Source organism: Antennarius striatus, chromosome 1, assembly GCF_040054535.1.
Source record: "Antennarius striatus isolate MH-2024 chromosome 1, ASM4005453v1, whole genome shotgun sequence".
NCBI lineage: Eukaryota > Metazoa > Chordata > Actinopteri > Lophiiformes > Antennariidae > Antennarius > Antennarius striatus.
In genome coordinates, this window is record NC_090776.1 from 698,223 (window position 1) to 725,747 (window position 27,525).

The window sequence follows — 27,525 nt, forward strand, 5'->3', positions numbered from 1 at the left end:
CTTCCTTCCTTCCTTCCCTCCTTCCTTCCTTCCTTCCTTCCTTCCTTCCTTCCCCCTTTCCTTCCTTCCTCCCTCCTTCCTTCCCTCCCTCCTTCCTTCCTTCCCTCCTTCCTTCCTTCCTTCCTTCCTTCTTTCCTTCCTTCCTTCCTTCCTTCCTTCCTTCCTTCCTTCCTTCCTTCCTCACACATCTGTGATCTGAGGTAACTTTCCAGGTCAACATGTGAGCTGTATTAATCCCGTGTTTCCGTCTGAAGCTGAAGTTTGCTGTTGCTCCCCGTGTGTGACGTTCAGGCGCCCCACTTCTCTCAAACGCACCGGTTTAAAAATTCATCCAACGGATCGTCATTTCAATCCCACCGTGACTGAGGAAATCTGTTTCAGCGTGTTTCTGGCTTTAAATCGAGGGAGTCAGGAAGGCGTTGGAGGCGCCGCTGAATAGTGAATAGTGAATAGTGCATGAGAGCTCCTGAGATTGGAATCGATGACCTTCTTATGGCCACACGGTGAGGCCTCAGCTGAAGGAAACCTGATGATGAGAAAGCCTCATTAACAGCTGGTGGTTGGTGAGGATTCCCCAACACAGCCCCCAGGGGGTCAGATCCCCTCACTGGCGTTACTCGTCCTCCTCGTTCATCTGAACGCATCAGACTGAACGTAACGATGTTGTAGATGTTATACAGAATATTTACCAGACAGGTCAGGAGGATGAGGAGGATACAACACTGACACCGTAAAAACCCTCATTTATTAACCAATGAAACACGAATGAACGCTTTATAATGTTTTTAGAGAGAACACGTAACACTCCTGGGGGGTTAAAACAGTAAATAACATTAAAATAACAAAATAAAAAACTGTACAACTTGTGCTTTCATTTAAACTGAATTAAAGATAATTTTTGTCAACAGAGTCGAAGAACCCCCCCTCCCCTCCCCCCTCCCGGAGTGTGTACTTTCCGACGCCAGGTGAACGCAGCACCAAAGGTATCACCGGACCTCGCGAGCGCGCCCGTCCCCCCCCCCTTCCCCCTCAACCCCCTGCGCTTCTCCGCGCGCGCGCGGCCGCCTGCTCGGGCGCGCGCGCGCGGGAGGTGGCGGGGGTTGTGCTCGCTCGTGCTCCCTCTCTGCTCTCTGACCCCAGCGGCAGCTCCGACTCACTGCACTCCGGCTCCCCTCCGCCGGCGAGAGCGTGTCCCTGAGCCGCCGTCCGCCGGTGCGTCTCCTCCCCGCTGCGGCTGGCTCCCTCCTCCCGCTCGGGTGTCTGCCTTCCCGCCACAGGAGCCCGCGAGGTCCCGCCGGGTCGAAGGTTCTGCCCCGCGCGCGCGGACTGCCGCAACCTCCGGGACGGACCGCCCGCGAGCCTTTCCCGCTCCCCTGTTGCTGCCGCATGGACCCGCGTCCCGCCGCCGCCGCGTAGAGGGGTGACCCCGACCCGACGCTCGCTCTCCGGCCGGATAAAAACGCACAAAAGCCCCACACGACGAAGGTAAGAGCACCGTTTCCGCTCCGCTCGGGGAACCGGGGGAGGGCGGAGGGGGAGGAGGAGCGGGGGCGACGGGGGAGGAAGAGTCCTGACACAAAGCCGTCGGTTAAAGGTGGCTCGTCAGTTAACGGGGACGAGCAGGAGGGCAGCGCGGCGCCGCCGGCCGCCGGCCGCCGACGGGGCGTCCATTATCCCGGGAGCAGAGTTCAGGATCGCGCCGACCTTTCTGCCTCCGCGCGGCGGGAACGCGTCGGTATCAGACGGGGGTCAGTGGATTCGCACCACCCCCCCCGCGCTCACCGGAGCTGAAGTTACCGTCAGCACCGGTGCGTGTGTCCGCGCCCCGCCGCGTAAGAGGCGGCTCGGAGCGGAGCCGCAGCCCGCGAGGAGCCCCGGAGCCGGGGAAGGTTCTAGCAAGCTAGGCTAGGGAGCTAGCTACTGTAGCCGCGCGGTGGAGGCGGACGCGGCGCGGCGCGGAGACGCTGCCGCGGTGCCGCCGCGTGCGGCTGCAGAGAGCAGAGCGGCCCCACCGCGGAGGCGGTGGAGCGGCGGCCGCCTGTCAGGGTCCGGAGGAGCCGGGGAGCGTCCGGACCCCCCAGGGGCAAGGGCAGAACTTATCCGGGGAGGGTCGAGGAGTTACTTTCTAAACTTATTGGTAGTGAATTGTGTCCGTGACGTCACGCCCCGGGGAGCGGAACCAGCTGACCCAGATTAACGGTATAGAAATAGGACACCTCCCATTGAGGGGCAGTTTGTTTATGACGCAACGACTGGAGGGTTTTAGCTCTCCAGCCACACAGCAGACGGGGGTCAGACAGGAGAGGGTTCTCCCTGGTCCGGGGAGGTGGTTCGGTGTGTTCCAGCGGCTCCAGGAGGACCGATCCTGATCCTGGTGCGTTCAGACGGGGGACCAGTTCTTCAGAACCGGTCTGAGCGTCTCCTGGTTCCTCTGAGTCTGCCTGACGGGTCCGGGTTGGTGTTGGTTTGATTCCCTCGGTGACAGGATGTGTGTGTGAAACGGTGGAATCCATGTTTCAGGTGCTTCAGGTGTTTCTACTGGAATCTGGTTCAGGAGTGTGTGTGTGTGTGTGTGTGTGTGTGTGTGTGTGTGTGTGTGTGTGTGTGTGTGTGTGTGTCTACAGACTGGTGTGTGTGTGTGTGTGTATGTGTGTGTGTGTGTGTGTGTATGTGTGTGTGTGTGTGTGTGTGTGTGTGTCTACAGACTGGTGTGTCTGTGTGTGTGTGTGTGTGTGTGTGTGTGTGTCTGTGTCTGTGTCTGTGTGTGTGTGTGTGTGTGTGTGTGTGTGTGTGTGTGTCTACAGACTGGTGTGTCTGTGTGTGTGTGTGTGTGTGTGTGTGTGTGTCTGTGTCTGTGTCTGTGTGTGTGTGTGTGTGTGTGTGTGTGTGTGTGTGTGTGTGTGTGTCTACAGACTGGTGTGTGTGTGTGTGTGTGTGTGTGTGTGTGTGTGTGTGTGTCTACAGACTGGTGTGTGTGTGTGTGTGTGTGTGTCCACAGACTGCTGTGTGTGTGTGTGTGTCCACAGACTGCTGTGTGTCTACAGACTGGTGTGTTGTCTCTACAGAGTGGTCGCCGCCCCCCGCTGACCCCGCCCCCCGCCCGTGGCGGTGAAGGATGCCCGTCACGCGGTTGGCTGTTGCTCCCGGTGAATGAACGGCGTTGCCGGAGCGACCGGCGGGAGGATGGCTCACGGTAAAGCCAGCATCACGGTGGACGAGTACAGCTCCAACCCCACCCAGGCCTTCACCCACTACAACATCAACCAGAGCCGCTTCCAGCCCCCCCACGTCCACATGTGAGTCCCCCCCCGGCCGCTGAGGCGGCTGTCTTCACCTCCTGTAACGGTTTGTCTGTCCAGACTGGACTGGAGGCGGTTGTGTTGGTGGACAGCCAATCAGGATCTTTTATTGATGGGGGGGGTAGGGGGGGGGGGTCTTCATTTATGCTTTAATTTAATTGGCTGAGGATTCTGCTTGGGACACACACACACACACACACACACACACACACACACACACACACACACACACACACACACACACACACTACTGTGTGTTTAAAGGTTGTCTCTCGTTGGGGTTGAGACGTTTTTATCCAAAGAGAACTGTTTCTCTGCTCTGTGTCTGAATGCGGTTCTTCCTGCGTGTCCTGGTCTGACTGGGTCCAGGGGGGTCACATCATGATCACTGATCAAGTCCAGGTTGACCCCAGAGGGTAGAGATGCTTCAGGACAGAAGATGTTCGTTAAAGTGTCAGGAGGATGGAACCCACAACGAGGAACCAGCTGACGTCAGGCAGGAGGCGGGGTCAGGATGGAGGTGGGGTCAGGATGGAGGCGGGGTCAGGCAGGAGGCGGGGTCAGGATGGAGGCGGGGTCAGGATGAAAACGTAGCGTTAAAATGAAATACCTGTTAAACAGAGGCTTCCTGTTGGCAGAGGTGCATCATGGTCCGTTTACGAGCAAATAAACAACAGAGTGAGGACAAAGTCGTAAAAAAGTCGTTAATTAGCCGCGTTTTAATTAATAAGAGATGGAGGAGAGAATAAAACGGAAATAAAGGGAGTAAAGGAGAGGGCGTGTCTTAAACCCAACAACAAACAAACGAAGTAAACAAGTAAACAGCTCTGTTAGCTGCTGTGTGTTAAACGTTACGCCGTCTCCTGCCCCCATAGAGCCTCCAGTGTTTTACCCCCCCATGCCCCCCCCCATTTAAGTGCTTATAGAACTCGTCTGTTCTGGGAAAGTAAAGCGTGTTTATATTGGAGAGATAATGATCCCACTTTTTCTGGGGGGTGGGGGGTAAGGGGGGTGTCGCTCTGTATGCACGCCGTTTAGACGTGAGGTTAAATGAGGGGGGGGGGTGAGGGGGGGCGTTTGCCTTTTGAAATCCAACCCCAGTCTAATGTTTTTCCCCCCCAGACAGAATATTTAGATTCTGTGATGGAGGACAGCACACACACACACACACACACACACACACACACACACACACACACACACACACACACACACACACACACACCTACACACACACACACACACACACACACATAGAGACAGACACACACACACACAGACACACAGACACACCTACACACACACACACCTACACACACACACACACACAGACACACACACACACCTACACACACACCTACACACAGACACACACACACACAGACACACACACACACAGACACACACACACACAGACACACACACCTACATACACACACACACCTACACACACACACACCTACAGACACACACACCTACAGACACACACACACACAGACACACACACCTACACACACACACACACACACACACAGACACAAACACACACCTACACACACACCTACACACACCTACACACACACACACACACACACACCTACACACACACACACACCTACACACACAGACACACACACACACACCTACACACACACACACACACACACACACACACACACACACACCTACACACACACACACACACACCTACACACACACACACACACACACACAGACACACACACACCTACACACACACACACACACACACACACAGACACACACACACACACAGACACACACACACACAGACACACACACACCTACACACACAGACACACACACACACACCTACACACACCTACACACACACACACACACCTACACACACACACACACCTACACACACACACACACACACACACACACACGAGCGACAGACTGGTTTATTTTTCCTCGCCGTCGATGTTTTTCTTCCTGCAGCCGCGGCGACTCAGACCAGATGCTTCCAGTCGGGACGCCAACGGCCTCAAATCCAATTTGACCGGGATGTGGGTCAGACGGGGGGACGGTTTAGACCGACGGGGGTCGGGATACGGAGGGACGGGGTCGGCAGTAAATGTCCCAAACTGCAGCTTTTAGTTTCTACTGAATGATTCCATCAGCAGGGATTTTACTCCTTTTTAAATTTGCTCTTTAAAATTGTAAGAAAATTCTGACTTAAAAAAAAAAAGTCCTGATCAATACACCAAAAATCAAACATATAAAATTTACAATTCCAATAAAGAATAACGTCTGTGTCTAAATGAGAGACTGACCGTTATTAAAATGATCAGATATTGATTATCAGTGACAATCGAGGTTCGACCCATCAGAGGAAGGAGGTGGAATAAATCTGTTATTCTGTTTATTCTCTTATTTATCCAGAACTCCACTTGTGTTCTTTCTTAAGTCTAAATTCTCTGTTTTTTATTTGAAACAGAGCAGTTGAAAAAAGTAATCAATTTCCCCTATTGGATCAATAAAGGAATCTGATTTGTGATTGTTTAAGCAAAAATATTCAGTCAAATAAAGCATTATAAAAAATGTGTAAATGTTAAAAATCGCATTTATGATCTTAATTAACAGATTAGATTTTTTTCATGGATGCGTTTCCAAAATGTAATTCCTTTATGTTTTATTCTCTATTATTCTGTTTTTTTCAGTAAACAGGTTATTTTTTTAGTTCTAGTTTATGTGGACTAATATTTTTTCTGCTTCGGGTTCGGTGACGTTTTTACTGTTTTCCACGTTCCGCATTAAAGCGTTGAATTATCAGGAAACGGCGCAGTACCGCCTGAAACAACAGGGGGCAGTGTTCTCGTGCGAGAACGGGTGCGTAGCCGAGTCAGGGCCGTGTCTGAAGAAAGTTCTGATCTGATTTGAAAAAAATCATTTAAAATAAAAAACTGTTGATTTAAACTTCATCAGAACCATTCAGGGGGCGTGGTTATTATGTCATTTCCTGTTTTAGACCCCCCCCACCTCCCGTTGCTCCTGTTGTAACAGGAGAACCCCTGGTGATGGTGCCGTCCCGGCCGGGCGCTGTGGGGGGGTCAGGTGATGGCGGACGTTAGACAGGTCCGCTGTGATGGAAGCCCTTTTGATGTGGGGTCTGGCCTCTGATGATGATGATGATGATGTCACTTCCTGTGTCGCTGCAGAACGAGTCAGAGTCTCTGGTTTAGTTTGATGGAAATCAGGAAGAGATTTGATGAATTTAATATTTAACAACCAGAGAAATAAAAGTGAAAAGTGAACCTTTTCCTCCAGGATTTAAGGCGCTGGAAGGTTTTCACACGTTGGCCTTGAGGTGTCGACACCAGGCACCTGGTTTGGGGCGTCTCCACGTCTGAAGCACATTCTCTGACACCATCAGCACCTTTAACCTACACTCTACAAAATGTGGTTCCATTCCTCCTCTTACATTTCACACCTGGAAATCTCCACTATGTTTTGATCTCACCTGAGTTTGTCGTCACGACACTCACCTGTGTGACTCACCTGTGTGACTTGTCCTGTTGGGTTTGACTGTCTGTTAAAGCGCTTTGGAACGTCTGCTGCTGAGATAGACTAATAAAGGGTGATTGATTGATTGATTGATTTTCACCATGCTTCTGAAAAAGATGCAAAAATTGGACAAAAATCAAATGACAATCAATAAAAAACAATCAAATGTTAATGAAGAAACAGAGACAGATATTACTACAGGTGTTACTACAGGTATTACTACAGATATTACTACAGATGTTACTACAGGTATTACTACAGATATTACTACATACACTGTATATTACTACAGATGTTACTAAAGATAATACTATAGATAATACTACATTCACTGTATATTGCTACAGATATTACTACAGATATTACTACAGATAATACTACAGATATTACCACATACACTGTATATTACTACAGATATTACTACAGGTATTACTACAGATAATACTACACATAATACTACAGATATTACTACAGGTATTACCACAGGTATTACTGAAGATATTACCACAGGTATTACCACAGGTATTACTACAGATATTACCACAGGTATTACTACAGATATTACCACAGGTATTTCCACAGGTATTTCCACAGATATTATTACAGGTATTATTACAGATATTACCACAGGTATTACCACAGATATTACTACAGGTATTACTACAGGTATTACTACAGGTATTATTACAGATATTACCACAGGTATAATTACAGGTATTACCACAGGTATTACCACAGGTTACCACAGATGTTACCACAGATATTACTACAGGTATTACTACAGGTATTACCACAGATATTACTACAGATTATACTACAGATGTTACTACAGGTATTACTACAGGTATTACTACAGATATTACTACATGTATTACTACAGGTATTACTACATGTATTACTACAGGTATTACTACATATATTACTACAGACATTACTAAATGTGTGTGAAGGTTCTTGGTTCAGTGTCCACAGGAGAAAATATGAATTAAAGGTAAACTATTGAGTGAAGAGTTAAAAAAGAAACTGTATTACATCTTTACTTATTTTTAAACTGTTTTTTTAAAATGACTACCAGGCTTTAACGCTTTATAAAGGTAATACTGTATATAATTTTACTCTTTTTTTTTCTTTTTATTAAATTTACGATATTATTAAAATCATTTAAATGAACAGTTTGTTCAGTTTTTATATTGATCTGTCCCCTAAACTCAGTGCTTGTGTCTCTTCTACTGTATGTTCTGTTACTACTGTTGGGATGCATTAACGTCATGTTGGGATGCACACATTTTTCTTGAAGCACATCCCATGATGCACTGCTTTCTGGAGGTGACATGAAGTCTGAGACACCACCTCTTAATTCTCCTGAAATCACTGATTCCTAAAATGAGTACAAAACGGATCTGTTCTGTCTTCTGTTCCCGGTTCAGCTCCACTCAACCGCTGCACTGTAAAAAAAGAATGGCTAAAACACTCGTTTGAACACCGGGGAAAAGATGGTTCTAATTTTAACATGTTTATTAAGAGAAAGGAAAAATACAGGGAATAATCTACAACAGAAATTAGGTTTAAAATCAGAAACTCTGAATAATTTGCGACTGATGGAATGTGTTTGATCTGCAGCTGGAGTGACTCTGTTCTTATTATTCACATTATTTTATTTTTTGTGTCTAAATCAGCTTTTAATAAATTTACATAAATTAATTCAGAATTCGTTCTGAATCTGTTTTAACCCCCCCCCCCGCTGGGCGGATGGGCGGTGGCCCGATTAGGGGCGGGGCCATTAATGAAAGGGGAATTAGCAGAAGGTTTATCCGACGTCGTCGCCGCCGTTCCAGCTCCAGCTTCGTGTGCCGTCGAGGGAGGGGGGAGGAGGAGGATGCACCCTGCCTGAACTAATGGAGTCGGGGGTGGGGGGGCAGCGGGGGAGGGGAGATGAACGCCATCAGTCTTTCTTTCCTGTTTGAAAGCTTTTTATTTTACACGCATTTCTTCATTTTTCTCCCCCTGTGGATTCAAATCTCTCAGAATCTGTGTTCTCAGCCCCCCCACCCCCACCCCTCCTAGTGCCCCCCCCCACCCGTTACTCCTCTGTTCATTTTGTGCCTCTAAAGTTTATTGAATTAGCGCAGACAGCTGAATTGCAGAAGATAAGAGACGCCTCCTCTGCTCTCAGAGAAATGGTATTGCACCGTGGGGGGGGGGCAGTGTGTGTGTGTGTTGGTGGTGGTGGTGGGGGGGGGGGCAATGCAGTGGTCTGAGGCGGAGAAACAGCAGCTTTGTGTTGTGATGTTTCTCCTGGAGGAGTCAAAGACGGACGAGCGATGGAAGGCCTGTTAGCATCTGTTAGCATGGTGGTCGCTAAGGTCCTAGCTTCTGTCGTTTAGTGCGGCTAAAGTGATCCAATCAGACTCAGTTGAGGGCGGAGTCAGTTTTTGACAACGTCAGTGATTGGCTAATGTTTTGATGATGTCATCGTCAGACTTTTGAGGACTCGTTTCAGAGTCGTTATTTTTACGACATCATCGGCAAACGTGAACGCACACAACTGTTTATTTATTCATGTTGTAAACAGGAGTAAACAAACAAACTGTTTATTCATGTTATAAACAGAAGTAAACAAACATTAAACTGTTTATTTATTCATGTTGTAAACAGGAGTAAACAAACATTAAACTGTTTATTTATTCATGTTGTAAACAGGAGTAAACAAACATTAAACTGTTTATTTATTCATGTTGTAAACAGGAGTAAACAAACATTGAAGTGTTTATTAATGTAAACATAAACAAAAAAATGTTTATGGAGCAGAACCGTTTCGTTAATCACAGCAATCAGATCATCAACCTGATGGATTAGCATCAGTTAGCACTACTTAGCACCAGTTAGCGTCAGTTAGCACGAGCAGTTGGTTCCACCAAGTCGCCTGCTTCCTGTTTGCTTAGCGGTTCATTTGAAGAGGCGTTCAGGGCCCCTCAGACGTTGCAGTGCTGTCCCAGGGGCCGGTGATGGATGGGGGGGTAGGGACACGCGCCGTAGCGTCCGATAGCATCCGATAGCATCTGGTTATCTGGACACGTTCCCGGCGGTTTCCCGGCGCAGCGATCCATCACGGCGAGCCGTCGCTTTAAGAAGACGCGGCGGCCTCCTTATCTGGAGTGAACCTGGGCCACGACCTTTGACCCCGTCTGCTGGTGTGTTTTTCCAAAAGGCCACGGCGGCGAGTGAACGTCCTCCCACACACAACAATTACACGCGACCTGCGTGGGTTCTGACCAATCACGTGGCTTCATGTTTAACTTTTTTCCAATTTGCAGGAGTATTAAGTCCCGTCTCCCCCCTCTCTTTCCAGGGTGGACCCCATCCCTTACGACACCCCCAAGCCGGCGGGACACACCCGGTTCGTGTGTGTGTCGGACACACACTCGCGCACCGACGGCATCCAGATGCCGTACGGCGACGTGCTGCTGCACACCGGAGACTTCACCGAGCTGGGCCTGCCCTCAGAGGTCAAGAAGTTCAACGACTGGCTGGGTGGGGGCGCACACACACACACACACACACACACACACACACACACACACACACACACACACACAGCCTGCAGCCAGAAGGAGAGGGCAAAGGTTAAACGAGTAGGAGGTCAGAGGTTAAACTGGACACTTCAGTTCAGCGCGTGTGTGTGTGTGTGTGTGTGTGTGTGTGTGTGTTCAGATGCTCAGCTAGCGCGTTAGCATGTGCGGCGTCCAGCGCCTCATTAGCAGCAGAGTTAATCCGTTTATAGATAATCAGATTATTAATCACTAAACAAACGCACGTCGACTCGTCCCACTTCTAAATGATGAGGTCTTGGTGGGGGGGGCGGGGGGGCTGCTGCGCGTTGGGGCGGGGGGGTGATGCTGCCGTGGCGACGGTTCCACTAACGCTGCATACAAACGAACCTGCAGCGCTAAAAATACAGAGAGAAGGAGAAGGAAAGGCTGTCCTGAGGGGGGGGCAATGTGATGGAGGCTCCCGTCCATTTAGTTCTGGGTCAAGATCTCCTGCCCCCCCACGTCTGCTGCCCCGGGGGGGTCAAGTGGGGCTGTCAGCGGTGGTTGTAACCTCTGACGCCCCGGAGTCAGGAGATTCTCCTCCATTTATCTGGAGTTTCTCTCAGGTCCTGATCTGTGCTGGGGGGTCGGGGGGGTTAGTGTGTGTGTGTGTGTGTGTGGGTGTGTGTGAGTGTGTGAGTGTGTGTTGGGGGACATCAAACATTAGGTTGACCTTCTGTAGGGACACAACAGCCTGTGTGGTCAGAGGAGCTCCAGAGTGGAGCGTCTGACCCGGAGAGGATCTCTGATCTGATCAGAAATAAAACACATCTATCGATCGATCGATCAGTCGATCAATGGATTGATCAGCTTTTAATTGTAAAGTGCTTCATCACATCAGCAGACGTGTCAAAACACTTTATAGAAGGAGAGTCTCAAACAAGATGACAAAATAAAAACATGCAGAGTACTACAAAATAAAAGCATGCAGAGTACTAAAAAATAAAAGCATGCAGAGTACTACAAAATAAAAGCAGAGTACTACAAAATAAAAGCAGAGTACTACAAAATAAAAACATGCAGAGTAGTACAAAATAAAAACATGCAGAGTACTACAAAATAAAAACATGCAGAGTACTACAAAATAAAAGCAGAGTACTACAAAATAAAAGCAGAGTGCTACAAAATAAAAGCATGCAGAGTACTACAAAATAAAAACATGCAGAGTACTACAAAATAAAAGCAGAGTGATACAAAATAAAAGAGTACTACAAAATAAAAGCATACAAAGGTTACTACAAAATAAAAGCAGAGTACTACAAAATAAAAGCAGACAGTACTACAAAATAAAAGCAGAGTACTAGAAAATAAGAGCACGCAAAGAGTACTACAAAATAAAAGCATGCAAAGAATACTACAAAATAAAATCAGATTAGTACAGAATTAAAGCACGAGACGATCACACTAAGCTCCGCGTGTGGAGCGTGCAGCGGAGCTCCGCCCCCTCGGCTGACCCCCCCTCCCCCCGCAGGCGGCCTCCCCTACGAGGTGAAGGTGGTGATCGCGGGGAACCACGAGCTGACGTTCGACAAGGACTTCATGGCGGAGCTGGTGAAGCAGGACTACTACCGCTTCCCCTCCGTGTCCAAGCTCAAGCCCGAGGACTTCGACAACGTGCAGGCGCTGCTCACCAACGCCGTGTACCTGCAGGACTCTGACGTCACCGTCAAGGGCTTCAGGATCTACGGGGCGCCCTGGTGAGACACACACACACACACACACACACACACACACACACACACACACACGGTTCAGCTCGCGCTGCAGCGCCGTTCTGTCTTTGTTTGTCCCTGAGGTGAAGGTGTGCCCCCCCCCATCCTGTCCCGTGTCGTTCCTCAGGGAGGGGCCTCTCTGAAATGCTGGGTTCATTCCCAGTGCCCCCCCCCCTTTGTGAGGCCGGCTGCCCGCCTCACGTTACACCTGTGTTTGACACGGGGTTAAGTGATACGCGTGTTACCGGGACACGCCCTCGGGGGGGGGGGTGATGGGTGTGTGTGTGTGTGTGTGTGTGTGAAGCAGGTGTGTGTTGGCTGTGTTGGTTTTCACACACGGGGGTGGGAAAGTGAAGCGTCAGAGATCAGCTGATGGAGTCGGACCAACAGAACACACACTTCCTGTTGTTCCCAGACACGCCCACAGTCACGTGTGATTGGCTCAAGCAGACGCCAATCAGAGCCAATCAGAGGCAGATGCTGATCGATCAGGTCACCATTGATTCTCATCTGTCATCACTCCTCATTGACCAATAAGAATCCAGCATTTGAGTTATTGTTATTGTTATATGTTTCGTCCAATAGGTATCAAGTATTTCAATTGAACATGTATCGACCAATAGGAATGTTTGATTTTAAACCATCAGTGGACAATAGGAGTCCAGGGTTTTATCTGGGCGTGTTTCGTCCAATCAGAACGCAGCCCTGCTGCTGTCTGATGCTCATACGCGACCTCGCCTCGCCATAAGCTGACGGTCGCCGTGGGAACGACCTCCATCCGGCTTCATCTGGTTCTCACAGCTCTGAAGTAACTCTTGGCCCCGCCCCCATCCGTTAGCGCTATAATTAGCAGGGGGCGTGGCCTAACTTCAGAGGCAGCGGCGGGGCCGTTACCCAGAATTCCTCAGACATAAGAGCAGCAGGAGGAAGAGGAGGGTGCCCTCCATCCTTCCTCCCTCCGTCCTGCTGCCCCCCCCCCCGGTCTTCGTCCCGGTCCACAGATGCTGGTCTGATTTCCTCTGAGTTGGACTCTGATCAGCTGATCCGATTCAGTTCAATATATTTTCTAAATGAACAACTGAATGAAGGACAAAGGGATAAATTAAAAAAGATTGTTTTCCTCATTGATCAAACCCATGATTATTTTTGTCGTTAATTATCCTCAAAATCAATACTTTGAATATTAATCAGTCTTAAAAAATCTTACCTGAAGAAAATCAGAAACCACTTGTTTATAGATTGTTCGATTTTATGACCCAAAGGAGCAAATTTTAATTTTATAATTTTGGTTTCTATAATTCCAGTTGGTCTAAATCTCATTTAATTTAATTTAAATTAATTTAATTTAATAATTATTTCTGATGTTTTTTAAACTAACATTTAATTTCTGTTTTCTGCATCCTTGAAATTTTCTGAATCTCTTCCGAGTCGGAATGAAATCAGTCGACTGTGAAAGACACACACACACACACACACACACACAGACACACACACACAGACACACACACACACACACACACAGACACACACACACACACACACACACACACACACACACACACACGCACGCACGCACGCACGCACGCACGCACGCACGCACGCACGCACACACAGACACACACACACACACACACACACACACACACACACACACACACACACACACACACACACACACACACACACGTGTCAATCAGCCCTCTTCAGGAGCTGAAGGTCTCCTGACGGGTGTGTTTCTCCGTCTGGAGAACTCATGAATTTTAACTTGCGTCTCGTTTATTTACTGCTTCCTCTTTTATTTATTATGTATTTTATTATTTATTTATTATTTATTGTTTATTGATTATTTATTCATGATCTAATTAAACTGTAAGAAGTAATAAAAACGTTTGTCGCCACGTGGTTCCCTCTGTCGGATGTGTGCGGCTGGGCTGTGATGTCATGGTTTTTGGGGGCGTGGCACTTTTGGGGGTGTCAAAGGTTTGCTGGTTGTCACGTCAACTACCCAAACAACTGAGTTCATAGTTTACGGTGGTGTGGCCACGCCCCTTTTGATGACATCATGAATAACTGACGGCTGCTCCGATGCAGGAATTCTGCTATCGACTCCGATAACACCCCCCCCCCAGGGATTAACCTGTTTGGAGACTTAGTCGCCACTGCACTCACAGGTCAAAGGTCAAACTGTTGGCCCCCCTCTTCCTCATCTCTTCTTTCTTCTCGTCTTCGTCTCTCCGTCGTTTTCCATCCACCAAATGTCATCAGTGTGTGTGTGGGGTGTGGGGGGGCTCCCTGGGGGGCAGATTAAATCAAACTGCCCCATTTGACTCCAAAGTGGGGGGGCTGGGGGCCAAATGCAGATCTGTCGTTTGCAGGTTTGAGTTTTATTCATGTATTCATTTTTCACTGTAAAGGTCAGGTGTGTGTGTGTGTGTGTGTGTGTGTGTGTGTGTGTGTGTGTGTGTGTGTGTGTGTGTGTGTGTGTGTGTGTGTGTGTGTGTGTGTGTGTGATGATGAGCTGATTGGAGGTTTGTTTTTCTCATGAGATCATGTGACTTTTTAAAGGTTGAGACAAGAAGCTGTAAATTATTCTCAGCCGTAAAATTAAAATGAAAATTCTTCAAATAAATTATAAGAAAAGAATCTGACATTTAGAAAAACTGAGTTTTATTTCTTTATTAGTCATCGTTAAATCTTATAATGATATAATAATCACACACGAAAAGTGTTCTTCAGGGGATTCCACCCCAAAAAAGTCAGTTTTTATAAACAGCTGGAATTGTAAGATTTACATTAAATGCAACACAAAATAAAGAAAACTAAATTCAATTTTCTTTATTTTATAACACTTCATGTACGTAAAATTCAAGTTTTGTAGGAAAATTGAATAAACATTTTAAAATGTTTTTTTTAATTCTCTTAAATTAAAACGTAAAAAAAATTAAAATAAAAATTTAAATGGATTAAAAAGTAAATTTTTAAAATAAATTAAAATAAAATTCTAAATTTATTAAAATTACTATAAGGTGTTTATTAGTCTTGTTTCCTCATTCGATCAATCAGTGAATGGATTGATCAGGTGAGGATGATGACGTCATGTCAGGATGAAGAACAGCTGGTTTGTTCAGGTTTAATCTGATGTGGATTAGATGCAGATTAACAAAACAATCTCAACTGATTTTAAATCAAATCAATATCATTGATCTTGTTGCATCGTTAGAAATGGTGGTGAGTGAAAGTGACTTCCTGTCGGATGTTTGTTTGCGTCGCTCGCATCCGACCGTCGTGTCGGTCGCTTTTAGCTCCGTCACCCTGAAGTCACCTCAGTGTGTTGGCTGTGTGCCCACACACACACACACACACACACACACACACACACACACACACACACCTCTGTGATGTCATCAGTTCCTGTCAAGAGAAACGTGGTTTTGTAGAAACTCATCATTAAAATTCAATCATAATGTGTGTCAGAGAACCTAAAGCTCATTAAAACAAAATGTTAATAATAAAAAATATTAAAATGTGATGAAAACATCAAAGGAACATGAAAAATTAGTTTATTTTCATTTGAAAGTTTTACACAGAAATTTCATCATATCAGATAAAATAGAAGCTTAATTTATTCATACAAACAAGAATTTGTTTCAGCTTTAGATCGGGTCAAAAAAGTTAGCATTAGCATTAGCCACATTGAATCACTGAGCCATCTTGTCTCATCCAATCACGACGCTTTACAGCTGCCTGACAGCACGAGGGTCGCTGAGCTCCGCCTCCTGTCCTAAAGTGAAAACACAGTAGTGATAAATATGTTGCTCCGCCCACTGGTGGGTTTGTCACCTGGTTGTCAGGTGACGGATGCTGTGTGTGTGTGTGTGTGTGTGTGTGTGTGTGTGTGTGTGTATAGCGTGTTGTAGCGTGGTCCTCCAGCCTGAAGGTGGCGCTGGTGAAACTACAGCGCCGCCTCTCGGCCCCCCCCAGCTGCTCCTCGGCGCCGTTTGAAGGTGGGGTCCACTCGTGTCTGAGAGGCGGTTCAAAGGTCAACGCGACTTCCTGTTCCAGGGGGTAGCAGCGCCGTGACCCCCCAGCGGCCCCCGCTGCTGCCAGCCTGTTGAACGGGCTCTGAAGGTCACTTCTCTATAGACGCCCCCCCCCCCCCCCCTCGTTCTCCTGGCTCTATTCTTGTCATTGATTGGATAACGCGGGGGGGGGGGGGGGGGGCTGTTGTCCTCTTGAAAGCACAGAACTTGTGTTTGGAAGGGGGGGGGTTAATTCACTCTCGGACGTGACCTCTGACCCCGAGGACGACTCCTGACCCGGTCTGGACCACAGATGTCTGGGCTGCCCTCTCCCCTGGGGGGCCGGTCCTCCTTTGCTCCTGATGGTCCCACCTGTGGCCCCGCCCCCAGAGGAGCACCTGACTACTTCCTGTGGTTGGTTTCCATGGCATTTCGACCTCCTCCTCCGTGGGGGTGTGGTTCTTTGACTTTGGGGCGGAGCTAGAGAGAAGCCTCATCGTGGGTGGTCTTTGCTGACTACGCCCCACGTGTAGCTGTCTTAGCATTAGCGTTAGAGTGTCCAGGGATGAGGAAGAGGAAGGCGGTGCCGGATTCTGGCGGGGGATTGGAGGCGGAGCCCCGACCGCTGCGCCGCTGTAATGAACGTTAGCGCTGCGGCATCAATTTAATGACCTGTGAAGCAAACAAGCTGAGGCCGGCGCCGCTGAATGCTAAGTGGCTCCGTTATTAATACCAGCTCTGTGTAAACACACTGGAGCCCCCCCAGCCCCCCCCCCACAAAGAGGCTGAGCGCTAGCGCCGCTAAACGCGCCCTGAAACCGTTTCTTCCTTTGTACCTGCAGAATTAATGGAACGTTGCCCTTTAGCGGCGGAGCTGCGTGTTAGCCGCTAATGGCGCCGCGGGTTAGCCTCTGTGATGATGAGGCAAACGAGGGGGCAGGCGAGCACGTGGTAGGCAGACAGCTAGCATGTGTTAGCAGGCGCTCGTCCCACGCTGGACGGGGACGGGTCATTGGTTCAGGCAGAAGGGATCAGGTGTGTCGAAGGGATTGGTCCACAGCAGGGAGAAGGGGCGGGGCCCTTTGAATGTCATAGATGATGTCATTACAAAACATTCGTAAAAATAATAAAACATTTTAAAATAAACTAAAAAAAATTTGAGTTACCTAGGAAAATTAAATAAAAGTCTGGAAATTAAAAAAATTAAAAATAGCAATTTAAACAAATTTAAAAAGTTTAAATAAATTTAACAATAAATAAAATTAATAAAAATAATAAGAAACTAAGAGTTTCGTAGGAAAATTAAATAAAAGTATAAAAATAAAAAATAGCAATTTAAATAAATTTAAAAATTTAAAATACATTTAGAAATTAAATTTAAATATAAAAAGAAAGAATTGAAATTAACTAAAAGATCTGTCTGTTAAATTGGGTAACATTTTTACCGCTAAAGGCTCCAGGCTAACGCCAGCCGTTGTCCCAGTGAGGCTCACCCCCCCCCCCCCCGTCTCGGTGGGAGCGGCGAGGGGGGCGTGTCCTCGGGGAGCCATCCATCAGCGCCGACAGCGACACAAACACGGGCAGCTTCCTGCTCGGCGGCGATAGCATTCACGTCGCCGCGCTGCACTTCCTGTCCTTCCTGCTGACCCCTCACAGCGTCAGCGGCGAGGACGGGATGGGGGCTTATCTCCGCCCGCCGCGCTGAGGCAGCGGCGCGGGGGGGTCCGCGCACACAGGTGCAGCGCGTGACGAAGAGGCTGAGCCGTCGGCGAGACGCCGCAGGTTTCATCCGCTTCTCGTCCCGCCCCCGCTTAACGATGGAGGGTGTTTGTCAGCATCCTGCGCTCCTTTGTGAGGCCCCCCCCCGGTCGGCCTTGGGTTCTGTTCGGGCGCTTTGTGTGGACGCCCGTGGGGCGAACAATGCTGGCTCCTGTGTGTTCCCGGCACCATTGTTGCCTCGGCGCCCCGGCAACCGTGCTCTGGAGGCGGAGACAATAACCAGGAACGACCCCCTGACCTTTCCTCTTGCTTTGAACACCCCTGTCCTCGACCTTTGACCCCAGATGAAGGGTTGTTTGGAGTCATGTCGGGGGGGGGGGGACCAGGTCCTAACACAACCTGGTTCACGTCGTCGCTTTGCTGACGATGGTCTGCTCTTCATCCGACGGGAAACCGACCGGTTTGAAGGAGCAACAACGGCAGGAAAGTCGAGTGTTTTAGCGGCTAACAGACAGACGCCCAATCAAACGCCACAGGCTGCAGCGGCCAATCAGGACGGAGTTAAATACTTAAGCCCCGCCTCCCCGTGGAAGCGAGTCTGATGCCTGTTTTAATGACGGATCCTTCTCTGGATGGAACCCTTCTGTTAATCCTCTTCAGGACCCGTGTTCTGGCCACACCCCTCGGCTCTGACACAGGCCACGCCCCCTGGTGCATCAGCTGTGTGTTGTGATATAGATATAAAAAACGTGAATAAAAAATAAATAATAAATAAATAAATAAATAGCTAAAAATAAATAAATAAGTAAAAAAACAACAACAACACAACAAAAACTAAATTGTGAATAAAAAACCGTCCTGGTTTGAGTTTGAAGGGGGTTGTTGGGGGGTTCTTGAAGGGTTGGGGTGGGGCATCCAGCTGTGACATCAAAAGGTCCCGCCCTTCCCACGCCCTTCCTCTCTGTCCAATCAGGTGCCTCTGTCCTCTGCCAGCAGCACCGTGTCCGCCGGCTGACGCCGCACTTGTTTTATGCCGGAGTCCTGGAGGTCAACCTGCACCCGGTGAGGGGGTGAGCCCTGGAGGGGGGGCGGGAGGGGGGCGTGTGAACGGGGGCGTGGCCCCCCCTCAGGAGGCTAAAGGCTGCAGGCTAACCCTTAGCGCCTCCACGTTTGGCAGCAGGAGATTAATCCATTCCACACTCCATCAGTCACCGGGCATAGGTTATTAGTGCTGGACACACACACACACACACACACACACACACACACACACACACACAGACACAGACACACACACACACACACACAGACACACACACACACATCTTCACCCTTGTGGTTTCTACCTCGTCCCCAAAGTTTGCTAAGGTGGCCTTGGTGTTGAGAGGCCATTTGTCAAACGCACTTGGTTCCATTTAATAAGCTACACACACACACACACACACACACACACACACACACACACACACAGACACACACACACAGACACACACACACACACACACACACACACACACTGGTCTGAGTGTGTGTCAGGTGCTGCCCCCGTGGGGCTTATAAAACTCCCATTAACACGGCCCTCCTCATTGGCTCTGACAGGTTGATCAATTAGAGCCCCGCCCCCCCGTGACCCCGGGGCCAGTCTGACTCAGAGGTCAGACACCATGGATCGCCTGCCCCCCCGCCACCCCCCCTCACCCGCTGCCTCCTCTAGTCCAACGGGTTTCCCACGATGCATCTGGGTCATCCTTCACCTGACACACGCTTGGCTCTGGAGTGTGTTTGAACACTGTGTGTGTGTGTGTGTGTGTGTGTGTGTGTGTGTGTGTGTGTGTGTGTGTGTGTGTGTGTGTGTGTGTGTGTCTGTGTGTGTGTGTGTGTGTGTGTGTGTGTGTGTGTGTGTCTGTGTCTGTGTGTGTCTGTGTGTGTGTGTGTGTGTGTCTGTGTGTGTGTGTCTGTGTGTGTGTGTGTGTGTGTGTGTGTGTGTGTGTGTGTGTGTGTGTGTCTGTGTGTGTGTGTGTGTGTGTGTGTGTCTGTGTGTCTGTGTGTGTCTGTGTGTGTCTGTGTGTGTCTGTGTGTGTGTGTCTGTGTGTGTGTGTGTCTGTGTGTGTGTGTGTGTGTGTGTGTGTGTGTGTGTGTGTGTGTGTGTGTCTGTGTGTGTGTGTGTCTGTGTGTGTGTGTGTCTGTGTGTGTGTGTGTCTGTGTGTCTGTGTGTGTGTGTGTGTGTGTGCGTGTGTCTGTGTGTGTGTGTGTGTGTGTGTGTGTGTGTGTGTGTGTGTGTGTGTGTGTGTGTGTGTGTGTGTGTGTGTCTGTGTCTGTGTGTGTGTGTGTGTGTGTCTGTGTGTGTGTGTGTGTGTGTGTCTGTGTGTCTGTGTGTGTCTGTGTGTGTGTGTGTGTGTGTCTGTGTGTGTGTGTCTGTGTGTGTGTGTGTCTGTGTGTGTGTGTGTGTGTGTGTGTGTGTGTGTGTGTGTGTGTGTGTGTGTCTGTGTGTGTGTCTGTGTGTCTGTGTGTCTGTGTGTCTGTGTGTGTGTGTGTGTGTGTGTGTGTGTGCGTGTGTCTGTGTGTGTGTGTGTGTGTCTGTGTGTGTGTGTGTGTGTGTCTGTGTGTGTGTGTGTGTGTGTGTGTGTGTCTGTGTGTGTGTCTGTGTGTGTGTGTGTCACACACACAGACACACACAGAGGAAACAATCTGTCCTTTATGGGACCAGGATGTCATTAATCTTGTGGGGGGGGGGGGGGGGGTAACTAATACACTTGCATGAAGGTATATTTTACCGGCGGGGGCAACAATGGGGCCGTTGTGGCGGCGTCCCACCCCTCTCAGGCAGGACCTTTGGGCTCCGGATCCACCCGTATTGGGGGGGTAGGGCCCCCCCATGACGGATGTCTTGGGGGGGGTGGAACAGGAAGCTGAGCCGACGCCCAGCTTTGTGTTTCTGCCGTCGGGACGTTTTCGGGCCGCGTCCCAATCTGTTAGCAGATCCAGATAGATGCTCTCCAGGCTGAAGCTCCGCCCCCCACTGCGGGCTGAAGCTCCGCCCCCTCTGCGGTGGCGGTGGTGATCCATTAGGCGTCCATTAGCTGTATCTGTGTGATTAGTTTTCATTAATCAGCCTCGCTGCCTCCTGATTGGCTGCTCGTTTCTCAGTCTGGGGGGGGGGGAACGGCACCAGATCGATCCTGGGGGGGCGCTAGACCCCACGGCTCAGGAAGCTCCTCCCCCCGCCGACCTGAAGTCAGACGGTTCGTTTTCTAAGGGATGCTTCAGAAGGACCAGATCGGGGGGGTCTGGTTAGCCCCCCCCCGCATGAACAAAGGTTACTGATGTTTGACGAGGTCCCAAAGCCCCGCCCCCATCGCAACATCACAGCGTTATGTCTGCATCCATCCCTCATCCATCACTCATCCATCACTCATCCATCCCTCATCCATCAATCATCCATCACTCATCCATCCCTCATCCATCACTCATCCATCACTCATCCATCCCTCATCCATCAATCATCCATCCCTCATCCATCACTCATCCATCAATCATCCATCACTCATCCATCCCTCATCCATCACTCATCCATCATTCATCCATCACTCATCCATCATTCATCCATCACTCATCCATCACTCATCCATCCCTCATCCATCAATCATCCATCACTCATCCATCCCTCATCCATCACTCATCCATCAATCATCCATCACTCATCCATCCCTCATCCATCACTCATCCATCACTCATCCATCACTCATCCATCACTCATCCATCACTCATCCATCATTCATCCATCACTCATCCATCACTCATCCATCATTCATCCATCACTCATCCATCATTGTACCACTAAAATGTTTTATTGAGGGCGGTGGAATTTGTAAACGTGTCGTTGGCGTGTTTAACCCGTGTTGTCATGTGACCGCAGGCTGTTTTTCAAAATAAAAGACTTCCTGTGGTGTAAATGAGTAGCAGAGTTTTTCACAGACGAGGTCTCTGGTGTCTGATGATGTCATATCCTGTCAGCGCCCCCGGTGGTCGGGTGGATCATTACATCTGTCTCTGATCATGTGGCGTCTCTGCAGGACCCCGTGGTTTAACGGCTGGGGGTTCAACCTGCCCCGGGGGCAGTCCCTGCTGGACAAGTGGAACCTGGTCCCTGAAGGCATCGACATCCTGATGACCCACGGACCCCCCCTCGGTGAGCCAATGAGCCAATCACAGGCCTCCGTCGCTCGCCTAACGAGCCTCATTATAGTCTAGATCGGATGTTACTGCAGGGTGTGTGTGTGTGTGTGTGTGTGTGTGTGTACGTGTGTGTGTGTGTGTTTGTGTGTGTGTGTGTGTAAACGTGTGTGTGTGTGTGTGTGTAAACGTGTGTCTGTGTGTGTACGTGTGTGTACGTGTGTACGTGTGTGTGTGTGTGTGTGTTTGTGTGTGTGTGTGGTATGCGTGTGTGTGTGTGTGTAAACGTGTGTGTGTGTGTGTGTACGTGTGTACGTGTGTGTACGTGTGTCTGTGTGTGTTTGTGTGTGTGTGTGGTATGCGTGTGTGTGTGTGTGTAAACGTGTGTATGTGTGTGTGTGTGTGTGTGTGTGTGTGTGTGTGTGTGTGTGTAAACGTGTGTATGTGTGTGTGTGTGTGTGTGTGTGTAAACGTGTGTCTGTGTGTGTGGGTGTGTGTGTGTGTGTCTGTGTGTGTGTGTCTGTGTGTGTGTGTGTGTGTCTGTGTGTGTGTGTGTGTGTGGTGTGTGTCTGTGTGTGTGTGTACGTGTGTGTGTGTGTGTGTGTGTGTGTACGTGTGTGTGTGTGTGTGTGTACGTGTGTGTGTGTGTGTGTGTGTGTGTACGTGTGTGTGTGTGTGTGTTATCCAGACATTCAGTAATGACTATTGGTTTTCATAATCACGGAGTCGTTCCAGCTAATCTCGTTTTCTCCGTCCGTTGTTTGATTGAACCGAAACTTGATTTGGGCGGGGCATTGAGGGCGGGGCATAGTAGGGCGGGGCTGGTAAACACACCTGTGTCCCCCCCAGGCTTCAGGGACTGGGTTCCTAAGGAGCTGCAGAGGGTGGGGTGTGTGGAGCTGCTCAACACGGTCCAGAAGAGGGTCCGGCCCAAACTCCACGCCTTCGGGGGAATTCATGAAGGTACGTCAGCTGGTCCTGACATCACTTCCTGTTAGCACCTGTGCCTCACACCGCCCCACAGGGGCACAGGGCAGGAGCTGTTTTAGCTAACAGTGACTGTCCAAGTGACACCGGTGATAGATGTTACACAGGTGATAGATGTGACACAGGTGATAGAGGTGAAACAGGTGATAGGTGTTACACAGGTGATAAATGTTACACAGGTGATAGATGTTACATAGGTGATAAATGTGACACAGGTGATAGAGGTGAAACAGGTGATAGGTGTTACACAGGTGATAAATGTGACACAGGTGATAAATTTGACACAGTTGATGGATGTTACACAGGTGATAGATGTTACACAGGTGATAGATGTGACACAGGTGATAGATGTTACACAGGTGATAGATGTGACACAGGTGATAGATGTTACACAGGTGATAAATGTGACACAGGTGATAAATTTGACACAGTTGATGGATGTTACAAAGGGTGATAGATGTTACACAGGTGATAGATGTGACACAGGTGATAGATGTTACACAGGTGATAGATGTGACAAAGGTGATAGATGTGACACAGGTGATAGATGTGACACAGGTGATAGATGTTACACAGGTGATGGATTGTTACACAGGCGACACAGGTGATAGATGTGACACAGGTGATAGATGTTACACAGGTGATAGATGTGACACAGGTGACACAGGTGATAGATGTTACACAGGTGATGGATGTGACACAGGTGATAGATGTGACACAGGTGATAGATGTGACACAGGTGATGGATGTGACACAGGTGATGGATGTGACACAGGTGATGGATGTGACACAGGTGATGGATGTGACACAGGTGATAGATGTTACATAGGTGATAGAGGTGACACAGGTGATAGATGTGACACAGGTGACAGATGTGACACAGGTGATAGATGTGACACAGGTGATAGATGTTACACAGGTGATAGATGTGACACAGGTGACACAGGTGATAGATGTGGCACAGTTGACACAGGTGATAGATGTGACACAGGTGATAGATGTGACACAGGTGATAGATGTGACACAGGTGATGGATGTGACACAGGTGATGGATGTGACACAGGTGATAGATGTGGCACAGGTGATAGATGTGACACAGGTGATGGATGTGACACAGGTGATAGATGTGACACAGGTGATAAATCTGACACGGGTGATAAATGTGACACAGGTGATAGATGTGATACCGGTGATGGATGTGACACAGGTGATAGATGTGATACCGGTGATGGATGTGACACAGGTGATGGATGTGACACAGGTGATGGATTGACACAGGTGATAGATGTGACACAGGTGATGGATGTGACACAGGTGATGGATGTGACACAGGTGATAGATGTGACACAGGTGATGGATTGTTACACAGGCGACACAGGTGATAGATGCGACACAGGTGATAGATGTGACACAGGTGATAGATGTGACACAGGTGACACAGGTGATAGATGTTACACAGGTGATGGATGTGACACAGGTGATAGATGTGACACAGGTGATGGATGTGACACAGGTGATGGATGTGACGCAGGTGATGGATGTGACACAGGTGATGGATGTGACACAGGTGATAGATGTTACATAGGTGATAGAGGTGACACAGGTGACAGATGTGACACAGGTGATAGATGTTACACAGGTGATAGATGTGACACAGGTGACACAGGTGATAGATGTGGCACAGTTGACACAGGTGATAGATGTGACACAGGTGATAGATGTGACACAGTTGATAGATGTGACACAGGTGATAGATGTGACACAGGTGATGGATGTGACACAAGTGATGGATGTGACACAGGTGATAGATGTGGCACAGGTGATAGATGTGACACAGGTGATGGATGTGACACAGGTGATAGATGTGACACAGGTGATAAATCTGACACCGATGATAAATGTGACACAGGTGATAGATGTGACACAGGTGATAGATGTGACACAGGTGATAGATGTGACACAGGTGATGGATGTGACACAGGTGATGGATGTGACACAGGTGATGGATTGACACAGGTGATAGATGTGACACAGGTGATGGATGTGACACAGGTGATAGATGTGACACAGGTGATAGATGTGACACAGGTGACAGATGTGACACAGGTGACAGATGTGACACAGGTGATAGATGTGACACAGGTGATAGATGTTACACAGGTGATAGATGTGACACAGGTGACACAGGTGATAGATGTGGCACAGTTGACACAGGTGATAGATGTGACACAGGTGATAAATGTGACACAGGTGATAGATGTGACACAGGTGATAGATGTGACACAGGTGATGGATGTGACACAGGTGATGGATGTGACACAGGTGATGGATTGACACAGGTGATGGATTGACACAGGTGATAGATGTGACACAGGTGATGGATGTGACACAGGTGATAGATGTGACACAGGTGACACAGGTGATAGATGTGGCACAGTTGACACAGGTGATAGATGTGACACAGGTGATAGATGTGACACAGGTGATAGATGTGACACAGGTGATGGATGTGACACAGGTGATAGATGTGACACAGGTGATAGATGTGACACAGGTGATAGATGTGACACAGGTGATGGATGTGACACAGGTGATGGATGTGACACAGGTGATAGATGTGACACAGGTGACACAGGTGATAGATGTGACACAGGTGATGGATGTGACACAGGTGATAGATGTGACACAGGTGATGGATGTGACACAGGTGATAGATGTGACACAGGTGATGGATGTGACACAGGTGATGGATGTGACACAGGTGATGGATGTGACACAGGTGATAAATGTTACATAGGTGATGGATGTGACACAGGTGATGGATGTGACACAGGTGATGGATGTGACACAGGTGATGGATGTGACACAGGTGATGGATGTGACACAGGTGATAGATGTGACACAGCTGATGGATTGACACAGGTGATGGATGTGACACAGGTGATAGATGTGACACAGGTGATAGATGTGACACAGGTGACACAGGTGATAGATGTGACACAGGTGATGGATGTGACACAGGTGATGGATGTGACACAGGTGATGGATGTGACACAGGTGATGGATGTGACACAGGTGATAAATGTTACATAGGTGATGGATGTGACACAGGTGATGGATGTGACACAGGTGATGGATGTGACACAGGTGATGGATGTGACACAGGTGATGGATGTGACACAGGTGATAGATGTGACACAGGTGATGGATGTGACACAGGTGATAGATGTGACACAGGTGATGGATGTGACACAGGTGATAGATGTGACACAGGTGATAGATGTGACACAGGTGACACAGGTGATAGATGTGACACAGGTGATGGATGTGACACAGGTGATAGATGTGACACAGGTGATGGATGTGACACAGGTGATTGATGTGACACAGGTGATAGATGTGACACAGGTGATAGATGTGACACAGGTGATGGATGTGACACAGGTGATGGATGTGACACAGGTGATGGATGTGACACAGGTGATAGATGTGACACAGGTGATGGATGTGACACAGGTGATGGATGTGACACAGGTGATGGATGTGACACAGGTGATAGATGTGACACAGGTGATAGATGTGACACAGGTGACAGCTACATGTCATGACGTCACGCGTTTCTCAGAGCTTTTTAAGGTGGACTATTCTCTGCCTCTTATCCTGTACACCTGACCTTTATTTATTTGTTGTTATTTACTTTGATATAATTTTTGTCCGGTTACCATAGAAACGTGTTAACCCTTTACTGACTTCCTGCCGTGTTTCCGTCTCAGGCTACGGCATCATGACCGACGGCTACACCACCTTCATCAACGCCTCCACCTGCACCGTCAGCTTCCAGCCCACCAACCCCCCCATCGTGTTCGACCTGCCCACCCCCTCCAGCTCCTGAGACCAGCGGGGGGGGGCGGGGGCGGGGCCACAGGCAGGATAAACTACTTTTTCTATAAATATGTCGAGATAAGAAAAAAAATGTACGTGTTTCTTTGCAAACTTTTGGTCTCCTTCAACCTGTTGAGACTGACCAGAGACTGAGGGGGCGGGGCTAGGGGTGGGAAGGGGCGGGGTTTGATGGGGGGGCCAGGTTAAAGGAGAATACTGGTAGGTTTTTTTTCTGCTCGTGCCAACGGTTCTGGTTTCCTTCATTAATATTGTTAATATCGTTCTACCAATGATGAAGATGCTGGTATTCTCCCTGGGGGGGCGGGGCGGGGTGGGGGGGTGTGGTTACACAATCTTTGCTCTTGATAAATATTGTTCAGACTGTAAGATAAATAAATGCTTTGTGAATTTGTACAATTCTTTTGGTTTTGTTTGCATTAGCCGGACGTCGGATCCACGTTTTCATGTTTTCTGTGTTTTTAGCGCTTTTATTTTGTTAAGCTGTTTTCTGATTGGCTGACAGGGACGCTGCCTTAAACTAGCTTTAATGTTCTCGGCTAGAGCCCCCCCACACCTCCTCCCCACCACCTCTCTG

At 48.7% G+C, this 27,525-nt stretch overlaps 1 protein-coding gene across 2 annotated transcripts; it reads left to right on the forward strand.

Annotated features, from left to right (window-relative positions):
• Window positions 1–1,081: 1,081 nt before the first annotated feature.
• On the forward strand, window positions 1,082–27,079 carry mpped2a (metallophosphoesterase domain containing 2a). Of its 2 annotated transcripts, none has more exons than XM_068312450.1 (7): window positions 1,082–1,485; window positions 3,066–3,296; window positions 10,198–10,379; window positions 11,910–12,135; window positions 21,962–22,077; window positions 22,911–23,024; window positions 26,822–27,079. In XM_068312450.1, the coding sequence occupies exons 2-7, from the start codon at window positions 3,151–3,153 to the stop codon at window positions 26,938–26,940; spliced, it is 903 nt and encodes a 300-aa protein (XP_068168551.1). In that variant the 5' UTR covers window positions 1,082–1,485; window positions 3,066–3,150; the 3' UTR covers window positions 26,941–27,079. The 2 variants fall into 2 exon arrangements, with proteins under 2 accessions (XP_068168551.1, XP_068168561.1); XM_068312460.1 differs by lacking the exon at window positions 1,082–1,485 and adding an exon at window positions 1,594–2,520.
• Window positions 27,080–27,525: the final 446 nt, after the last annotated feature.

What these genes read in the sequence shown, in the direction of transcription:
- mpped2a (XM_068312450.1), top strand. Translation starts at nt 3,151, where the DNA reads ATGAACGGCGTTGCCGGAGCGACCGGCGGGAGGATGGCTCACGGTAAA. An exon ending in GACCCACGGACCCCCCCTCG is followed by an intron (nt 22,078 to 22,910) that starts GTGAGCCAATGA and finishes TGTCCCCCCCAG; the next exon opens with GCTTCAGGGACTGGGTTCCT. An exon ending in CTTCGGGGGAATTCATGAAG is followed by an intron (nt 23,025 to 26,821) that starts GTACGTCAGCTG and finishes TTTCCGTCTCAG; the next exon opens with GCTACGGCATCATGACCGAC.